General features: G+C 44.8%; 3 protein-coding genes across 3 annotated transcripts in view; all 3 read left to right on the top strand.

The window, feature by feature from the left end:
- The window catches only part of LOC308326046 (uncharacterized protein), a 13,537-nt gene extending 367 nt beyond the window's left edge, over positions 1-13,170 (top strand). The window contains exons 2-5 of the mRNA XM_080778857.1: positions 4,150-4,169; positions 8,151-9,209; positions 9,306-9,325; positions 10,745-13,170. Coding sequence (XP_080634983.1) covers positions 8,329-9,209; positions 9,306-9,325; positions 10,745-11,706 — 1,863 coding nt within the window. The 5' untranslated portion in view covers positions 4,150-4,169; positions 8,151-8,328 and the 3' untranslated portion in view covers positions 11,707-13,170. The remainder of the gene's footprint in view (positions 1-4,149; positions 4,170-8,150; positions 9,210-9,305; positions 9,326-10,744) is intronic.
- myadmb (myeloid associated differentiation marker b) lies at positions 4,325-5,203 on the top strand (the record flags this gene model as incomplete). The annotated part of the gene is made up of 1 exon (XM_080778858.1): positions 4,325-5,203. One exon carries the CDS (start codon positions 4,325-4,327, stop codon positions 5,201-5,203), a length of 879 nt encoding a protein of 292 aa, XP_080634984.1.
- Positions 13,171-13,472: 302 nt separating the features above from the next.
- Positions 13,473-19,959, top strand: ftr66 (finTRIM family, member 66; the record flags this gene model as incomplete). The annotated part of the gene is made up of 6 exons (XM_080778856.1): positions 13,473-14,066; positions 15,694-15,789; positions 17,515-17,748; positions 18,089-18,248; positions 18,442-18,501; positions 19,427-19,959. 6 exons carry the CDS (start codon positions 13,473-13,475, stop codon positions 19,957-19,959), a joined length of 1,677 nt encoding a protein of 558 aa, XP_080634982.1.
- Between the last annotated feature and the right edge of the window lie 1,081 nt (positions 19,960-21,040).

The raw sequence follows: 21,040 nt of genomic DNA, 5'->3' as shown, positions 1-21,040 counted from the left end.
TGTGATTATGATGAGACAGAATGACGATCGAGTTTGAAAAGTTCGGGAAAGTGCCGGTGTTCATAAGAGCAACACAATTTAACCGAATGTATAACACAGCGATCACTTTAATACAAAATAGTGTCGATGGCTTTTCACTGTGTTTTTCTTACTGCGGTAACGTTTCTTGGGTTTTCTACTTTTCTTTCTTGTACAGTAGTAGTAGTAGTGGACAGTGTGGACTGGACTGGTGTTGGTGGTGGTGGTGGTGGGTGTGTGTGTGTGTGTGTGTGTGTGTGTGTGTGTGTGTCTGTGAGAGAGATCAGGGTGCGGCCCCGCGGCACACCCACCCCCCATGCTTTAAAATGAATGAACCGCTGCCGCTGGAGACTAGTAACGGTGCACATCACAGCTGCCTGTCACACTGAGAGTTTGTTTGTGATGTAAATTGTAATCAACGGCTTGATGCTTGTTTGATTTTGATCTCTCTGAAGTTCAGCATGACTGATTCACAGGGGACCGCTTATATCAAGATATATAGGGGCCCACTGCGTGTCCTCTGAGATCACTGCGTGTCCTAATGAGATCACTCACAGGCAGCCCCATTAAATACATCTTGTGACTGTTGACATGCTGCTCCTCTGTCTGTCTGTCTGTCTGTCTGTCTACACACACACACACACACACACACACACACACACACACACACACACACACACACACACACGCACACACACACACACACACACACACACACACACACACACACACGCACACACACACACACACACATGCACAAAGCCTGTCTGTCGCTCTCAATGTCTCTGTCTCCCCCCTTCTCTCTCTCTCTCTCTCTCTCTCTCTGCCCTCCTGTATGGATGTGGGTTGGTAGAATCTCAGATGGTTTGTCAACAGAGCCTGTCTTGTATCCCCGGCCCACGGAGCCCTATAAGTGGATTATGGGTGAAATAGAGTTTGTGTCATGACAACCAAACAACCAACGCATAATGACCTCCTACCCGGAGACAAGCTCTCTGACTGTTGTGGCCCCAAGTCATATGGCCTGTGTGTGTGTGTGTGTGTGTGTGTGTGTGTGTGTGTGTGTGTGTGTGTGTGTGTGTGTGTGTGTGTGTGTGTGTGCGTGCGTGTGTGTGTCAGCCAGTATTTCTCAAACCTTTTTTTAATTTCAAGGACCCCTAGGATATAACTAATCACGCGTATGTGTCTATACATGAGTGTGTGCGTGCGTGCGTGTGTGTCGTGCATTTCTACATATATGTGTGTGAGTGTGTGCACCTGCAAGCATGCATGAAAAGTGACTGTGCAAAAAAAAAAGAAAAGTGCCTGTTGAAATATCCTGTTTGCACACCTATTTTAAGACCCCCTGTCCTGGAAAGGAAATCCCCCCCGTTCGGTTGTATGATAGGCCTACCATGGTGTTTTCCATGTTGCTCTGCCACAAAAGGCCAATTTCCGTACGGGAGAATCCGATTTTACTCTCGCCCCCTATTTTTGCCTCTGCCATTTTCGATTCCATGAGCACAGCTTAAGTAATGGCGGGACCGGGAGCAGAGATAGATTTTTCCATTACGGCCCCCATCTCAACATATACGTTTATTTTGAGTGGTTTTACATGAAACATAATTGGTACCTTTCTTTAAAGTGCGGAGGGAGGGAGGGAGCACTGGTACGAGAGAAGAGGGAGGGATGGAGAGAGTGATGGTGAGAGAGTGGGGGGAAGAGAGGGGGAGATGGAAAAGCCGGGGAGTCACCTCACCGCCGGCAGTGGTGGAAAGTAACCAAGTACATTTGCTTAAGTACAACTTTGAGGTATTTCCAATTTACAATACTTTTACTTATAGGCCTATACTCCATTACATCTCGGATCCAAACATTGTACTTTTACTCCACTACATTTATTTGAAAACTTTAGCTATGGTTACCGTATGTTACTTACACTTAGTTAGTAGATTTTGATTATTGTTACAAAACATATGCCTATACATAACCACTTCAGCCCTATTTACATTTCGGCCATTTGGAAATCTATAAGCTGACAATGCGCCGATCTGCTATTTTCAAAGATTCTGCACAATGAGTATAGGCTGGTCCAATACTTTTGTACTTTTACTGAAGTACAATTCCAGATTTTTACTTGTAACAGAGTATTGCGGTATTGCAGTATTGATACTTTTACTTAAGTTAAAAAAATAAAAAGAGTACTTTTTCCACCACTAGCTGGTCACTGGCCGCTGAAGGAGACCGGGGGAGTCAGTGGAAAGGACTTTCCCAATATGACAAAGTTACCAGTTGTTCAACAGCAGCCAGACTGCTGCACATCTGGAATACATCAGCAATTTGGAAAATCTTACAAGAAAAAGGGAGAAAGATGGAGAGAGAAGGCGGGAGAAAGGAGAAAAGACACAGGGAGTATAAGGGAGTGAGTGGAGGAGGGGTGGTGAAACGGGATGACTCACTCCTCTGCTATTCCACTCCATCGTTGTTTAAACTATGCGTCCTGCTCGGGTACAGGGCTTCCCCTGAATCCCTCCCTCGTCTTTTAGAGCCTCCCACCTTTTTCTCAGCTCTCCCTTTAAGCACGCTTTTACTATACTACTTTAAGTCACTTTTAACGTAGTCAGGGAAACACGTACTTTTGTTGACACGTCATCTCAACCACATTAGAACAATAAATAAAGGTCGGTTACTATAGGGCCGAGGTTACTAGGCAACCAATACAATGTGATATGATTGCATATCATATCAGGGCCGCAAACCTATTTCATATGCTGTATATCCTCAGCTCTCCCTGCTTGAACCTTTAGGCGGTCTTCGCTTTTAATATACTACTATCTTTATCCCACGATTTTGCACCCGGTGCCAATTGCCTAAACTGTAATCCTGGGCGCTATGCTCCCTCTGCCAACCTGGGGTGAGCCATGAACCGAGGCCCGAGCTCATGCTTCCTTCAATGCATGAGGAGTGAGACTTGAAACATTCAATGATATTTATTGTACTACATGGGGACACTTGGTTTCATTCTAAGAGTCTGCTGCTAACACCAAAAAGTACTCTTCTTCTAATTTAAATTCATCCCTTCTCTCTCTCTCTCTCTCTCTCTCTCTCTCTCTCTCTCTCTCTCTCTCTCTCTCTCTCTCTCTCTCTCTCTCTCTCCCACCTCCCCGGGCCGCGGCAGCTAGGCTCTTCTCCCCCATTTGTGTTGTCATCATCCCTCCGATGGCGGTTGCCGTGGCGATGAATGACACTAATGTAAACAGGCATTCGCTCCTTGTTTATTACTATGTAAACTCTGGACCGGACTATGGCAGTTGAGTAGAGCCGAGCATGGGGGTGTCAGTCAGGAGGAATGAGGGAGGGTGGAGGAAGGGTGTTAAGGGGGAGTTGCTGTTCAGAGTCAGACAGCTCCCTTTAGAGAGCTCTCCATGGATGAAGGGACTGTGAGTGGAGGATGAATGATATCAGGGACCGAGGGAGGCCTCCGATCCAAGGTTGATGACAGACACGCTTTGGGGTCGCTCCGAGGTCTCGGCGCCACACCCATCTATAAAAAGGGGATGTGAGTAAGAGGAATGTCAGCGTGACACTGCCTGTGTGGTGCCTGCGTTGGAGGGCTGCTTTTTTGCGAAACACTCGATGACTTTGATATAGGAAGGAAGTAGTGAAGTAAGATGCATGTGACTTGATTTGTCCAGTTGACCACATGTATTCTGTGCGACTCTGGGACTTTATCTAAGGTTTTTCGGTAGGAACAACAGATTAGGCGACATTGTTCCCTTTGCTTTTGTTTTTTAATTCAGGATGAAGACAATGGCAGCATTGTGTGTTTCATCAAAATAGGCCTGAACAGATACAGAACATTTTGACCAGAGGTGAAAGCTGGTGCCCTCATGTGGCCACAACAGGCACTCCTTATAGGCCTCAGAAGGCCACCTGTTGTAGACAACAACACTTTAAGCTCTTGTACGGCAGTAAGCAACAGCTTCCACACAACATCCATGATCAGTTAAAGTTATATAAAACAAAAATACTGGTTAGAACTATTTGTCAAATGTCATGAGACATACTGAACAGGCTGATGACTAATTCTCTCCTTATCCCCTCTCTCTCTCTCTCTCTCTCTCTCTCTCTCTCTCTCTCTCTCTTTTGCAGTTTCCCGGACACACCAGATGGTAAGACTCAGAAGAAAGTGGAGCTGAAGTGTGTAGGCCGCAGAAAATAAACTCTAACCTCTAACCTCTAATCTTTGTGAGTGAATCCTAAACGCCCCGCTTCTGCAGTCCAGCTTCTTCACCTCAGCTCAGTGTGTCCTACTACATTTCCCATAATGGCTGTGGTGGTCCATACCAACCCGCTGTTCTGGGCCAGGGTGCTAGCACTGATCTTCTCCTGCGTGGCCTTCGCCGTGGCGGTGCACGGCGGCGACTTGCTCCATGGCACGGGGGACTGGTGCATCTTCTGCTGGGCCTTCAGCTTCGCGGGGACTCTGCTGATCCTGCTGGTGGAACTGTTTGGTCTCCAATCCAGAGCGCCCGTCTCCTGGAAGAACTTCCCGATCACCTTCGCCTGCTACGCCTTCCTCCTCTGCCTGTCTGCCTCCATCATCTTCCCCCTGTACTTCGTCAAGGGCGGCCCGAGCTACGGCGAGACCCACAAGCTCCGTATCGTGTCCACGGTCTTCTCCTGCCTGGCCGCCGTCATGTACCTGATCGAGGTGAGCATAAGCAAGGCGCGTCCCGGCGAGCTGGCCGGCTACATGGCCACGGCGCCCGGCCTGCTCAAGGTCTGTGAGACCTTCGTGGCCTGCGTCATCTTCGTGTTCATCAGCGACCCCGTGGCCTACGACAAGGACCCCCTGAAGTACTGTCTGTCTGTCTACTGCATCTGCTTCATCCTGTCGGCCGTCATCATCCTGCTGTGTGTGGGCGAGTGCACCGGCTGCCTCCCGTTCCCATTCGCCCGCTTCCTGTCCGCCTACGCCCTGCTGGCCGTGGCCCTGTACCTCTCGGCGACCATCATCTGGCCCATCTACAACTTCGACCCGAAGCACGGTGGCCAGAAACAGAGGCCTAGCAGATGTGGGAGCGAATTTGGACTGTGCCCTTGGGATAAACGGATGGCCGTAGCCGTGCTCACCGCCGTCAACTTCATCCTCTACCTGGCCGACCTCATCTACTCCGCCCGTCTGGTGTTTGTCAGCGCTTGAAGGGTGAAGGCAGTTGGATTGGGCTGAAGCATCCGAGACATATTGTGTGCTTGTAGAGATGCTATTTCAGGTGCACGGGTGTGCAACCTTGTATAAATCAGGCTTTTTTTTTTTGATAAGAGAGACCAGAGAGAGACACCAAAGTAAAATGTTTTGTCGTATTTTTTGTTGTATGTCCTGCCTTGACTCGGTTTTCAGTGATCTCAGTTATGGAGAGACTGTCAGGCAGAGTTGCTGTTTATTTGACACCAAATAAGAAAATGTAGGGCATGGTCGTAAGACAATCAAACAATGTCAGTTTCAACCCCAAGGTCTTTCCTATTAATGTAAAGCAAGTAATTAAAAATAAAAAACATTTCTGAAAGAATGGGGTTGATGAGATATTCAGCTGAAAGAAAAGGTGACAAAAGGTTTTTGACCAAAAAGTCTTTTAGTGGGTTTTCTTGTCATTGTGTTTTGTTCCTATTGTACCACTTGTACAATTAATCCATTGTATTATTCATTGAGGCATATGTTTTACACCTGCCAGATGTTCTCAAGACTTGAAGTAGTATTACAAAAATGGTTTAGCCTACTTGATGTGATGAGGAATGCTAAGCTAGCTTTATTGCTTATATTAGGATCTATGTATACAGTATCTACTAGCTACAGTCTGTTCTAAGAATATATATATTTTATGGTGCAAGAATATAGACAAGATAGATTTTATTGGAATGGTTTGATTCTTATACTCTTAGTGTTAGTATGTGTGTATCGTCCTGAACACGGTTCATCCCAATATGAATGCATCTAAAGCTTACACCGTTAAAACAAATTATTGTGTCAATTGAATGTAAATTTGGCTCGTTGGTTTTGTACTGCTGTAATAGAATTCCTGGAAGAAAGAGACAAAATAGGCTGCTTCTCTCTTTCTTGTCATTTGTGTTATGTTGTATGTTGTTGTATGTTCTCTTTTATATATTCCACAGTTTTGCGTGAACATGTCACACCAGCATTATAGCAAAATGTAATCTGTTGTTTAAATAAATCCACATGGAAAAGATGTGCAGTCTTTTGTTGGTGTAGTTACTGTACTAGTCAGTGTTACAACTATCTATGAAGCTCGACCCTATGTTCCCTACAACCTAAACCCTAATGCAAACAAACCATAACCTCACAAGCCTAACCCCAACCCCACCATAATCCTATACCCCCATTGCTAAACTATCAATTAGTATCAATACAGCAATGTATAAATCCGGAATTCAAAATTTACTTGAGTAAAACTACAAAAGTATTGGTATCAAAATGTACTGCAAAAGTAGAAACTACTCATTATGCAAAATGTCAGATTTCATGTTTTCATCATCCGTCTTCACAGATGTTTCCCTCCTTTAATCCCAGAACATCTCTGGGTGGTGGAGCAGCGACGTATATTTATTATAATATTATTAATTTCATATTAAGTAGTATTTCCAATACTAAAGTATTGGAAATACTTAGTAAAGTAAAAAATACCTCGAAATGTTACTAAGTACAGTACTCAAGTAAGAAATGTGAGTATCCAAAACACATATGTGTGAGTATAGTATATCCATGAACACAAGCAATAGTAAATTAACAGTTTACATATGAATGTATATTTAAATATAGGTTGTCACTCAAATATGTGGGCCCCTCAGCCTACAGTAGAGTACAAGGCATCTGACTAACAGGAAATTAGTCAGATGTTCTGGTGGCTGAGTGATTGGGTCTAGGCCGCCTGGGAGACAGAAGGTCCTTGGAGCGGTTTGTGTCCTGGCCATGGTCCATGTGTCAGAATGTCCCTGAGCAAGACACTTAACGGCGCTAACTGCTCCCTGAAGGCTGTAATAATAACACTCACTGCTCCCAGGCTTAATATAGTTATAGGATGGGTATGTGCAGAGGACACATTTCACGTACTGTATATGCAAATATACAGTGACAGAATTGTTATTATATTATGTCTTAATTGATAACAGATCGGAATGAAGAAGTAGCCAGCACACAATATATGTCATTTTCACATTTATTTAGTATATAAATAAACGTTTATTGTAGTATTTTTAAGTTTTCTTTCTTTCTTTCTTTTTTACATACAAATAAATAATATGTTAAAACCTTAGGCTATAAACTGGAAATCCTGTCAAATTAAACATGGTGACAGGTGATCTACACACGCTTTATAACTCGCCAGCTCGTTCTTGGTAGCAAGGGCTTCCTAAAATATAATTGACCCAGGGGCCTACTTGAGTCTCTGACTGCCTTAGAAGAACAACCTGTCAGTCAGCCAACATGGCCAACACAGTATATATTATACACTCTGGACAGGGAGCAGTTCTTCTGGCCCATTTGTCTGGATATACTCAAACAGCCAGTTGCTCTGCCTCGTGGACAGACACAGCAACTGTCTGACCTGAATAAAAAATGACTGGGGTGAGGAGGACTCTTCCAAGACATTCTCGAAGAATGGAGCTGTTTGGCATCCTCTTCGTCGAGAAGTCCGCGGCAGAATGTTCTCATAGCCTGGACACAATTATCCCTCTCTCTCTGAGGTATCCCCCTCTCTCTCATCCCATCGCCCAAGGGACTGACCAAACTTCTGCACCCACCTGGTCTTAACTTTCATCCAATGACAATGCCCATTGCCCATCTTAACTCCGTCCCCCATCCAATGACAATTTTCCATTGCTCGTCTTAACTCTATCCCTATCAAATGACCACGTCCGTCGCTTCCAAGTCAACAAGTTGATGTTGCTGAGCCACCCAGTTGACTGACCCAATAATGAAATTCCTGCATCACGCATCTTATCACTCTGCGGCAGAGTAAAACAAGGCAGCATGGCACTTAAGTGTCACGCTGTAAAAATCCTGGTGAGAGCTGTTGTCATGAGGCATACTGAACAGGCTGATGAGTAATTCAATCCATATCTTTTTTGTTTTGCAGTTTCCTGCACACCAGATTGTAAAACTGAGAAGAAAGTGGATCTGAACTGTCTATAGACAACAGTAAAATCAATTAAAAAAACCCAAATCTATGACCTTTGTGAGTGAATGCTAAACGCCCTGTTTCTGCAGTCCAGCTCCAGTTCACTCCAGTTCAGTGTCAGACGACATTTCCCGTCATGCCTGTGGTGCTCCATACCAACGTGCTGTTTTGGACCAGACTGCTATCAGTGGTCTTCAACTGTTTGACCATCTCCGTGGGCGTGTATGGCGCCAGGCTGTTCCACAGCACAGGGAACTGGTGCCTCTTCTGCTGGGCCTTCAGCATCACAGGGACTCTGCTGATCCTGCTGGTGGAACTGTTTGGCCTCCAGGCCAGAGCGCCCGTCTCCTGGAAGAACTTCCCGATCACCTTCGCTTGCTACGCTTTACTCCTCTGCCTGTCCGCCTCCATCCTCTTCCCCCTGTACTTCCTCAGGGGGGCCGGGGCATTCTGGGGCGAGACCTTTGTTTGCCGCATCGTGTGCTCGATCTCCGCCTGCCTGACCACCATCATGTACATTGTCGAGGTGAGAATGAGCAAGGCGCGCCCCGGCGAGAAGGCCGGCTACATGGCCACGGCGCCCGGCCTGCTCAAGGTCTTCGAGACGTTCCTGGCCTGCATCATGTTCATGTTCATCAGTGAGCCGCCGGTCTACGAGCGCTTCGAGGCCCTGCAGTACTGCCTGGCCGTCTACTGCGTCTGCTTCATCGTGTCCACCGTCATCATACTGCTGAGCATCGGAGAGTGCACCGAGCGCCTCCCATTCGCATTCGACCGCTTCCTGTCGGGCTACGGCTGGACGGCCATGGTCCTGTACCTCTCTGCGACCATCATCTGGCCCATCTTCAACTTCGACCCCTTGAATGGCGGCGAGGAAAGCAGGCCAGAACTCTGTGGGACCGACGTGGGATTGTGCACCTGGGATAAGCGGGTGGCTGTCGCTGTTCTGACCGCCGTCAACTTCATCCTCTACCTGGCCGACCTCATCTCCACGCGCTCGGGGGCGGCTGTAGATTAGTGGGCAGAAAGACCCTCTGGTATAAGGTCACGGGTTCGCCCCCCAGACGGCTCAGTAAGCATGTCAAAGTGTCCATGACACTTAACTCCTAACAGCTACACCTGTGCGCCTCTGAGTACGAAAAATTGCATTTCCCAATAAAAAAGGTCTACCTTCCTTCCTTCCTTAGTAGTTGAATGGGGAAGGCACATGGAAAATACAAGCTCCAGCTTATTTTTTCAAAATAAAATCCCAGTGAAACTAAAACCATAATTAGAAAGGCGCAATTCTGGGAAATTGCAAGTGTGGTTGCACCGTTTTCCTGAAGAAACAGTGGGGGCTCGAGTAGCTCGTTAAGTACAGTATGATGATTGTATTGACCCACATGACGTCACAGGGGGCGGAATAATAAATACATATTTTGGGGTTACTATAAATAAAGTCAGGCTATTATAATAGTCTGGTCCCCCTGTTAGGGCAGCCACACTAACTAGCTTTCTTGATGTGAGCTACAGACTGCAATAGGAATAATATGGTTCAATAATATAAGCAAGATGATTTGTATTGGGATTGTTTTATGCTTACTTTAATACTGTATGGGTGTATTGTTCTGGACACAGTTCATCTGAATATTAAAGCATCTAACATCGTTAAAATATGAATGTGTCAATTATGTGTCAACTTGGGTCATTGGTTTTGGACATAAAGATAGGCTGTTCTGTCTTTCTTGTTGTTAAAGCATGTTGTAACCATAGTAACTTTCTCTTTATATAATATTCCACTGTTTGCTTGGAACATGTAAATCCACATACTGTAAGATGTGTCACATTTAGGTTGGTTCATGGACTAGCCAATCACATTTGCAGGGCATATAGAACGAATGAACTGAAATGAAGTGTGCTTGTTATCTCTACTCTGGCGATTATTCGCCATTTCATTTCTCAACAACACATGCATTTGTGAGTGCACACACACACACACACACACACACACACACACACACACACACACACACACACACACACACACACACACACACACACACACACACACACACACACACACACACACACACACACACATCTCAGATCCTGGAGCATAATTAAGTCTCACCAACACACACAACTCTCCCTCTGTCCCTCTCCGTCTCTCCATCTATGTCGCCAGGATGCACTGTCCAAAGAGTACAACTTTTGAACCTCCTCTTAACTCTGTTCACATCCAATGACCACTTCTGTTGCTAAGCCAACCTCTTGACTGACCAACAAACTCTTTCGCAAAGTCTATCGCGCATCTTATCACCCAGCAACTAAAATGTAATAAACATGTAAACAAAAAATGTGTACTTGTGCCACGCTGTAAAAATCCTGGTTAGTACCTGTCATATGACAGGATTACTGAACAGGCTGATGATGAGTAATATCTCATCTTTGTTTTGTTGTTGTTGCAGTTTCCTGCACAAGATGTTAAGACTCAGAAGAAAGTGGATCTGAGGTGTCTAGACAACAGGAAATAAAACATAAATACAAAACCAAATCCCTCTGACCTTAGTGAGTACTTCATAAACGCCCTGCTTCTGCAGTCCAGCTCTTCACTTCAGCGACATTTCCCATCATGGCTGTAGGGTGCCTTACCAACCCGCTGCTATGGATGAGGCTGGCAGCACTGGTCTCCTCCTGCGTGGCCTTCTCCATGGCCGTGCACGGCGGCAAGTTGTTCCACGGCACGGGGGACTGGTGCATCTTCTGCTGGTCATTCAGCTTCACAGGAACGCTGCTGATCCTGCTGGTGGAAGTGTTCGGCCTCCAGCCCAGAGTACCCGTCTCCTGGAGGAACTTCCCGATCACCTTCGCCTGCTACGCCTTCCTCCTCTGCCTGTCCGCTGCCATAATCTTCCCCCTGTACTTCATCAAGGGCACGGTAGGCTACGGCACGACGTACAACTCCCGCATCGTGTCCATGGTCTTCTCCTGCCTGGTCACAGTCACGTACATGATCGAGGTGAGCATGAGCAAGGCGCGCCCCGGCGAGCTGGCCGGCTACATGGCCACGGCGCCCGGCCTGCTCAAGGTCTTCCAGACCTTCCTGGCCTGCGTCATCTTCGTGTTCATCAGCGACCCCCCGGTCTACGAGAGCCACGAGGCCCTGAAGTACTGTCTGTCTGTCTACTGCATCTGCTTCATCATGTCTGCAGTCATCGTCCTGCTGTGTGTGGGCGAGTGCACCGGCTGCCTCCCGTTCCCCTTCACCAGCTTCCTGTCCGTGTACGCCGTGCTGGCCATGGTCCTGTACCTCTCGGCGACCATCATCTGGCCCATCTTCAACTTTGACCCTTGGAATGGGGGCCAGAAAAACAGGCCTGACAGATGTGGGAGCGCATTGGGACTGTGCACCTGGGATAAACGGATGGCCGTGGCCGTGCTCACCACTGTCAACTTCATCCTCTACCTGGCCGACCTCATCTACTCCGCCCGTGTGGTGTTTGTCAGCACCCATTCCGAGAACCCATTTGGTTAAAAGAAAAGAAGAATATATATATATATATACCTCTGAGGGCACCACCTCCTTTTTTGTGTAGAAACAGGAACTTGGTTTAGGGGAGGAGCCCCTTTCTTAGTCCACTTCCACCCGGGTGCTTCTGTGTTTATTCCTACTAACAACATCACTACATGTTTAGGGCAGTGGTGGTGCTGCTGTTAGCAGAATGTGTCTTGAGAGATTAGTCAGCCCCTGAAGGAGGAGTTAAGCCTGCGTAATACTTAAGGATGCAACATGTACTGATTGTACTCCAACCGAACATCAACTTTGTTCAGCTTGTCAACAAAATCACAAGAACTTCGGCAGGGCCTTTTAAATGTTCCTCTCAGTAGTTGCACATCCAAGATTTTCAAACTCACCTCCGCAGCTGAACATTGTGTGTGTGATTGTTCCAACAGTCAAATGCGCTCGTGATTTATATTGTTTTACTTTTGAAGAAAGGTAGGCCGAGGAGTGTACAAACCTCCCTCTCTGAGCGACTACAAACACAATCCCATAATGCAGAGCGATAGCGCTCACACTGTCAGCACTGTGGCTGTCACCTAAAATGGCAAAATATCTGAGACAAATGATTGATGTAGCAGAGATCCAAGTGGTGAAATGCTCCAGCTCTGCATATAAAATAGAGTGGGCTGAGTTGAGAAGTATAGTAAAAAAATATATATATATTTCTATGTTTGATTTGGCAAGCTCTGCTAACACCGGAAAATGTTTGCCGTTGTTTGCAGTCTGCTGCCGCCTTTAGTTGCATTTGGATGGCACTGGCACGCAAAGAAAATAGTAGCTCTACATTCTACAAGCTCACGTTTTGAGCTTGTAGATCTAGTATTTTCATTGCGCGACACTCATACGCAACTAAGTATAAATCAGACGTTATATGAGAGAAAAGGTGTAATAGAAATAATAAATGGCACCTTACCGTTTTCTTTTTTTTGTTTTGTTACTTGCTTTGTTGTACTTTTTACAGCATGGGCTATGAAAGGGACTAACTGTTTGTGTGAGAGTGTGAGCGTGTGTTTGTTTGTCTTGTTTGTTTTCAAATGTTAATGTTCTGCCTTGACTCTGTTTTCAGTTGTGCTCTCCATGATGGTGAGACAGGTCAGGCAGTGTTGCTTCTTGTTTGACACAAAGAAGAAAACGTACACGTCATGAAACAATCAATGTTTTGTTTGATTGCTTAATCATAAAGGGATATAAATAAATGGTTAATGTAAAAAGGCTCAGTGTAACAAATAAGGCTCCTCAGGACGGAAGTGGCTGATGTTGCTCGGAAAAGGGAAGTCTGGAGCTCTCTGCTAGAACTGTTGCCCCCGCGAGCCGACTCCAGATAAGCGGTTGAAGATCGATGGATAATTATTATTTGTTGTTTTATTTTGTGTTTTATATGTTTTCAAGTGTATTTTTAGAAATTGAAAATTGAAAATTGAAAAACAAAAGGACCAATCTAAACTAAACTAATAAAACCACCTGGAAAAGATGTATTGTCTACAGTATTTGGTCTGGTGAATAGACTATAGTAGCAATACTACTAGGAAAACACATTTCAGCCTTCAGCTGTTATCTCTCCTCTGCTGAGGTGATTTCCCTTCATACTGTATCTCCAAAACACAGACATGCGCGCACACACACACTCACACACTTTGCCACACGCTTTGCTTAACTTTGACTATCTCTGTTTCTCTGCTGATAAATATAACTCGACTGCCTTAGAGAGAACAAACAGACCAACACACCAGTCAGCCAACATGGCCAACACAGTAGACACTCTGGCCAGGGAGCAGTTCTGCTGCCCCATATGTCTGGACATACTCAAAGAGCCAGTTGCTATCCCCTGTGGACACAGCTACTGCATGACCTGTATCAAAAGCTACTGGGGCGAGGACGACACCTCCAAGACATTCAGCTGTCCCCAGTGCAGGCAGAGCTTCAGCCCCAGGCCCGTTCTGAACAGAAACACCATCCTCACTGGCATGGTGGAGAAGATCAGCGGCAGCGTCCAGTCCTCTCCGTCCGACGAGCTGACCCCCCCCGTTGGACCCGGGGACCTGACCTGTGACTTCTGCACCGGAGGGACCGCCAAGGCCGTGCGGTCGTGTCTGGTGTGCCTGGCGTCCTACTGCACGACTCACCTGAAGTCCCACAACGAGTCGGCGGCGTTCAGGAAGCATGCGCTGGTCGAGGCCACCATGCGGCTGCGGGACAGGGTCTGCCCGCGCCACGACAAGCTGCTGGAGATCTACTGCCGCTCCGACGGCCACTGCATCTGTCTGCTGTGCGCCATGGACGAGCACAGGGGACACGACACGGTCTCCGCCACTGCAGAGAGACACGAGAGACAGGTATGACTGTAGGACATCATCTGACAATTATGTGTCAACCTCCGTTATCGTTTGATAAATTGAAATGAGGAATTGATTCAGGTTGTGTTATTGAAATATATTACCACTACTACTCAGTACTCACATTTATTGAATTGTAATAATCTTATTATATTATTATATTGAAATTAAACTACTCAATTGGCTGGGACTGGGGGCACAGTGGAACCGCCTCAAGGACCCCAAGGGGTAAGTCTGGTCAAGTACACAATTGACACTTTTCTGTGTTTTATCATTTAACTCAGCTCAACTCGGTTCAGCTGAACATAAGTTCTATTAATATGGACTGCCATGGTCTAGAAACCACAGACCTACGGTAGCAATCATGTGCAGAGTGATGCACTGCCACTCACTGACATCACACATTATGGACAATTAAACAAACTTTTCATTTTTAATAAATTATTTACGGACGATATACCACTTACAGATAACTAAAGTGATGCCCATTCTTCCACCAGGGTGAAAATATGAGTAAAGAAATGTTTACTTTCATATTTTCAATTCTCGCAACATTCTTGCACATTGATGTGAGCTCATTGACACATCACATCACACATAAGGACATTTCCTTGATGAATATCTCAAGCCTTCCATAAAAATGTAAAAGTGCAGTGGCGTGTTCCTATACCACAACATGTAACTTCCCTTCCCATAGGCAAATGTTAGCCATTAAACCCCTCTGCTTTTTTGTGGCAATACAATGATATCGATCTTCTGATTTGTTATTCAGCACGAGACCGTGCACAGTATGTGGCAGGTATTGCATGCAGGTAGACGCCTATACGGACCATTTCATTTGAATAGGGTTTAAAGTTTCCTCATGCGTCTAGCCGTCTTCCTGTTTTTGGTGTTACTGATCTTATCACACACGAACCCCAAGAATCAGATTACATGAAATGGGGTGTTACAGCAATCTGATTCAATAATGGTAATTAGACAATGGGCATTCCCTTTATTGTGGAAAGAATATAGGCTATATGTTTTTGGGGTTTTTTAAGATATGCGTTTACTAGAATCATATTTTTAAGTTGAAGGAAGTCACTTCTTAAAGAAGCATTATGTATTTTCATGTTTCGCCAGTTGTCCTGACAACACAGGCCTGCCCTGCACACGGGATTATGTTTCTGTTTATGACTGCCGGTGTGTCCGCTGCTGTGGCTGGGCTGGCCCTATCACTTATTACGCGTTTGTTATTATGTCCTGCTCCAGCATGATACTGTAGGCTATACTACTGACTGTTGTTTTCTATTAAACTAGTTAACATAATGTGCATATCTGTTACCTATGCTGCTTTTTAAATTCTTGTGCTATCTTTCACCACACACCTTAACCTATATTTAACACCGCTCATAGATATCTGACCTGCTTTTCCATTTTATTCTATCTTTGACAATGCAATGGTGGAGTGTACAACAAATAATTTCACTCATATTTTTACACCTGTGAACTTGTGGTGTGACAATAAATGTAGTTAATGTATCAATGCAACACATCACTGTACATCAACGCATGTGTGTCTCACCAAACAAGCATGTGATCTTGGCCTCCATGCTATCCAACATGACATGTTCCCGTCTCCCTCCAGAGGGAGGTGGGGAGGAGCAGGAGGAGATCAAAGCAGAGGAACCAGGCTAAAGAGAGGGAGCTGGCGGAGCTGAAGAGAGTTCTGGAATCACTCAAGGTACATTAATTCACAGCCTGTAGACCAATACAGCCATCTTTACTGTTGAAAACATCAAGTTTTCAGGCCACTTTCAAATCCCACGCATGTATTAGAAAGGGCTTTTCCTTGGGGTTTATTAACCCTTACCCATGGGATGCATATAGTTTTTTTTTTTAATCTGTATTGATCATTACAATTTCTCATGCCGGGAATTACCTCAGTGCTACCGCAGGCTTTTACCACCAGGCACTGAGCAGCTCTACTGGGTCAAATGAGGATTCACAGTGATTGAAAAGGTCTTGATCAGTGGGACAATCCCCTCTATTAGCCATGGTTCGCATGATGCTCGTACTTCACGAGCGTCATGGCCTAACTTCCTCCTGTTTTACGCGATCGCTACATTTACACTGAAAACGTGTACATAAACATTCAGATTTCAAATATAAAGTACTCACCACGTGGGCCACGGGTGTTAGACATTTGCTGGGACAGCGATTAGCACTGCTGCATTCCACGTTGTTTAATAAACAGGCATTTTTATCCGAGCTGTATTTTTGCCGTAGGCTTTCAACTACGCGCCCCTATTGGTCGGGAGGAGTGTTGCACCTTGAAACACTGGGTGTCTTCGATATAGTCACGCTGACCGTATTGCCAATACAAACTAATAGGCGAGTGCATTCCCGGTGTGCAACTGTGAGTTTTCTGAACGCATCCCGTTTGAGAAAAATAGCCGGGGCGCTCGGATAAAAATGCCTTTTATTAAACAACGCGGACTGCAGCAATGCTAATCGTTGTCCCAGCAAATTTCTAACACCCGTGGCACACGTGGTGAGTACTTTATATTTGAAATCTGAATGTTTGTGTACACGTTTTCAGTGCAAATGTAGCAATCGCGTAAAACTGGCTTCAGTTGCGTTATGACTGTCATTATTATGAGTCATGTTTCAGGGCTACCCTCATACTACTATGATTGACAGGCAGAGGTACTACAAGCATTAAAAGCCCACTTCACTTGGCTATATTATATTTCTCAAGAGTTTTGCAAACTTGAAACTGAAGGGTTCCATTTGAGTACGAGCTTTGAGATAGTGAAACTCTGTTTTTCATCCTTGAAATTTTAACCAATTAAATTAGGCTTTACAAACAAGTAATATAATCAGATTTAGAGCTGCTCGTATAGAGTTGGCTTAGGAACCTGATTTTCTTGCTCAAAAGAATCATTGTATACAGTTCTATTCAACTATACAACTTTTACACTCTTCATACAGTTCACTTCCACTCATATTGCAGGCTTTCATGGCCAGAGGTGCTTGTTTTATAATGCCATGCCTGAGGGGACACATACATATACAGTACATACATACAAACATAGACATACGTTATGTATGTAAGTACATACATATAAATATATTTAATACGTATGCATAGGCCTACATTGTTGTATTGTTTTGAATTGATTATTAATCTAGAGACACTAGACACATTGCTAGAAACATCTGTCACCCATACCTGCCTGTAGGCGAATGGCAACGGTGTAACGGTTCAATTTGACCAATTCTGATTCCATTTCAGTCACCACTTTCAACAACCTGCCATGGAGAATATAGATGAAAATGAGCTGCATGAGTCATGAGCTAAATCCTGTTCCATATGGCTTGGTCTTCAGCCACATTGTGAATACAATGGAAAATAAAGCGCTGAGCAAGACTATAATATTATAGCCTTTTTTGCATGAATGAACAGCTGTCAGCCAAGGTGGCGGTGGAGGACAGTGAGAGGATCTTCACGGAGCTCCTCGGCTCCATAGAGAGGAGGCGCAGTGAGGTGAGGGACATGATCAGGGCTCAGGAGAAGATGGCCGTCAGCCAGACTCAGGAGCTCCTGGACAAGCTTGAGCGAGAGTTGGCCAAACTGAAGAAGAGAGACGCTGAGCTGGAGAAACTCTCCACTACGGAGGACCACATCTACTTCCTACAGGTAACTGCATGCGTTCATTATATCAATTATACCTATGCCAGGATTTGTTTATTTTATCCCCCCCCCCCCCCCTAATAGGAACTAGTATCTTTAAAGAAAATGTCATTATCTACAGTAGAAGGTTTTGATACAGAAGGTTTTGATACAGCAGAAAAATTGCAATTGCCATAAAACTTCCAAATAATAGAATTGAAAGTAACTGATGTGCCGTTACTGTACATGTTTTGAAGTCGTCATCTACATCTGGGCATCTACAGTAGCAGCAACTTACTTTAAATAATTTGTTTTAGTTAGTGAATTGCATTCTGCATTCAGATACGTTAGAATCTTCCCCACACAGAACTGCCAGTCGGTATGCCAGAAGACTGAGCTCACCGAGTCAACCAGCATCACGGTGGTCCCTCTGTTGGACTTTGGGAAGGTTCAGTCCTCTGTGTCAGCTCTTCAAAAGAGGCTAGAGGACCTATTTAAAGGGGAGCTGCCAAAGATCTCCAGAGCAGGTTGGCTACGAATTTAAACCGAATTATGAAACACGATGAGTTAAATCCAAAGGTAAACAAAATGAACTCTCAAGCAACTGAACTGTAAAAAGGTTCTTGGGAGTTCATGGCTTGTCATGTGAACTGCAAGTTTAACTTCACAACAACACTACCATTCAGAATGTAAATTCAATAAAACACTTTTCCTTCACAGCAAACACAGTGAAACTCCTGCAGTGTCCTGAGCCCAGGGTCAGACCAGAATTCTTATACTGTGAGTAAAAAAAGAGAGACCTCAAACCTTATATGAAAGCCTTAATTATGGACAGTATTAGGGCCTCGTAGGGAGAAGTTGAATTCATACAACTATATTTCCCTCCAACAGTATATATATTTTTTATTATATATATATATGTTTTATCCCACGATTTTGTAACCCATTTTTCACCCCTGTGTCAATCATCTAATGTGATCCTGGGCTCTACACACCCTCCACCAACCTAGTCTCCCCCATATATGGGGGACAAGGGGAGAGCAACGGACTTGAACTCATGCTTCCTTCATGCCTGAGTGTCCAAGTTGCTCCCAGGGGAGTTTCCCTGGTTGGACGTAGCGCGTGGAAGGAACACGTTATTCCAACCAGTTCCTTTCCCCTCCATCAGGCGCCCCGGCTGGCCAGGGGGAGGCAGTTTAGTGACCAGGATTACTGCATGTCGTGGTTATGGTCAATTCAAGTTTCAATTCACACAGGCAAAATCCTCTTTGTTTTATCAATTCATAGTACCAGCGATAGAGGTTTTAACATACAGTCAATTCATTCATTTATAGACTGGATGTTAGGGATATTTCACTGCAACAGTTTTAACCACTTTCAACCTGCCATGCCAATTTTGAATATGTCATTATAGGAAAATTATACAAATTATGATGATTATTTATAATATATATAAATATATATATAATATATATTTTATTATTATACATTTATTAACAGCAGATCTATAAGCTCACAACACACTATATCGGCATGCGTTGTGAGCTTAATTATTGATCATCTACTTTTTAATAGTGATTCACTGAGTTGCACCAACACACTGTTCTTAGCTTAGCACCTGTTTTATGTCTACTATTTATAAGCTGCTTGTCTACCTTTTCTGTCACCACGCTCACGCTGGGTACTCTCTGCTGTACTCTCACAGATTCCTATCAGCTCACAGTGGACTCCCGGACGGCCCACAGGGACCTGAGTGTCTCTCAGGAGTTCCGGACGGTGACCGTCAGAACCAGGGACCAACCTCGCCCGGACCACCCGGAGAGATTTGACTACTGGTGCCAGGTGCTGTGCAAGCAGGCGCTATCTGCACGCTGCTACTGGGAGGCAGAGTGGAGCAGTAGTGGGGCAGTAAATATTTCCATCGCGTATGGGTCCATGTCCAGGAAAGGAGACGGCAATGACGCCCACTTCGGCCGCAACGACAAGTCGTGGAGTTTGTTTTGCTCGAAGAAGAATTGCACGTTCTGGCATGGGAATGTGGCGACTAGAATCACAACCCCAGCCACAAATAAGATAGGCGTATACCTGGATCACAGGGCGGGCACTCTGTCATTTTATAGTGTTTCTGATTCTATGACCCTGCTTCACAGGGTCCAGGCCAGATTCACCGAGCCTGTGCATCCTGGTTTTGAGTTTGTGTGTTTCGGGGTGTCTGTGACACTTTGCCAGATGGAATAGTTCAGGGAATTAGAGGGTACTAGGCCTAAGTTAGTATGCAGTCTGTGCACATAATAGGCCTACAAACCTGTTTATAAAGTTGTTTTTGCATGACAAAATAGTTTAAAATTACTTTCTGAGCGAGTTTAGTTTTTCGATGAATGTTATTGGTTGAACTTATATACTTACAATAAAATACCTTTTAAAACAGCAATAATATCCCTTTGTTGTTTTCTCAAAGAAACAAACTAAAGTAGGCTATGTTCATATATTGTTGTGTCTTAAATGTGCCTTTTTTGGAGTTGAATCACACCAGAACACACACATAAGTGTGGACCATAAGAGTGTGGACCAAACAGAGACCAGCAGCAGGCATGAACCTCCAGGAGCATAAATGAGAGCTGCATGGTTTTCTACTTATTTTTCTGTAGACACTGGGGGAATGTTATCCCCACAAAACCAACAAGAGCGCAGCAGCCAAACTTCAAAATAAATGTGCTGTCATACTGTTCTCATTACTGCTGCAAGGAAACGGTTCGTATTCAACATCATATTCAGGAAGGGATGTAAAGTACTAGCAATCATAGGTAGTAGTTTTGTCATGACTCAGCCACTCAGGGCTTAATGAACTCATTTAGCATTTGGCTATTTCACCACGCAAAATGAAACATTGGCTAGAGGCACACAGCTTTTACTGCCACAATATGGGGATAACTTTTCTGTTGATATGAAATCTAAACCCTGTGCCTGATGAACGTAGAACTGTCTTTCAAGACAATAAAACGGCCTTCCTACTTCTCTTTACACGAAATGAAATTGGTTACTGAGGAAGACGGACATCATACAGCTGTTCCCTTTCAAAATGTAATGTAATATTCCATGGGTAGGGCCTGACCTACTGTAGAGACATGATTCTCTGTCTGCTGGGTAATGGTGCATGCTGGGGTTTACTGCATATTTTGGATGACAGTACAGGGAAGCATGCAGTCTTGTTTTGGTTCATATATGTACCTCTGTGATCTTGTTTGGTTAGTATTTTTCTCACCCTCGGTCTCCCTGGTTAATCGTTCTTCAAGGCTATACAGTTTACCCACAGAATAAC

This window comes from Protomyctophum bolini, assembly GCF_963924005.1.
Source record: "Protomyctophum bolini genome assembly, chromosome: 12".
NCBI lineage: Eukaryota > Metazoa > Chordata > Actinopteri > Myctophiformes > Myctophidae > Protomyctophum > Protomyctophum bolini.
Note: the sequence above shows the minus strand (reverse complement) of the source record. Positions and strands in the feature narration are given on the sequence as shown.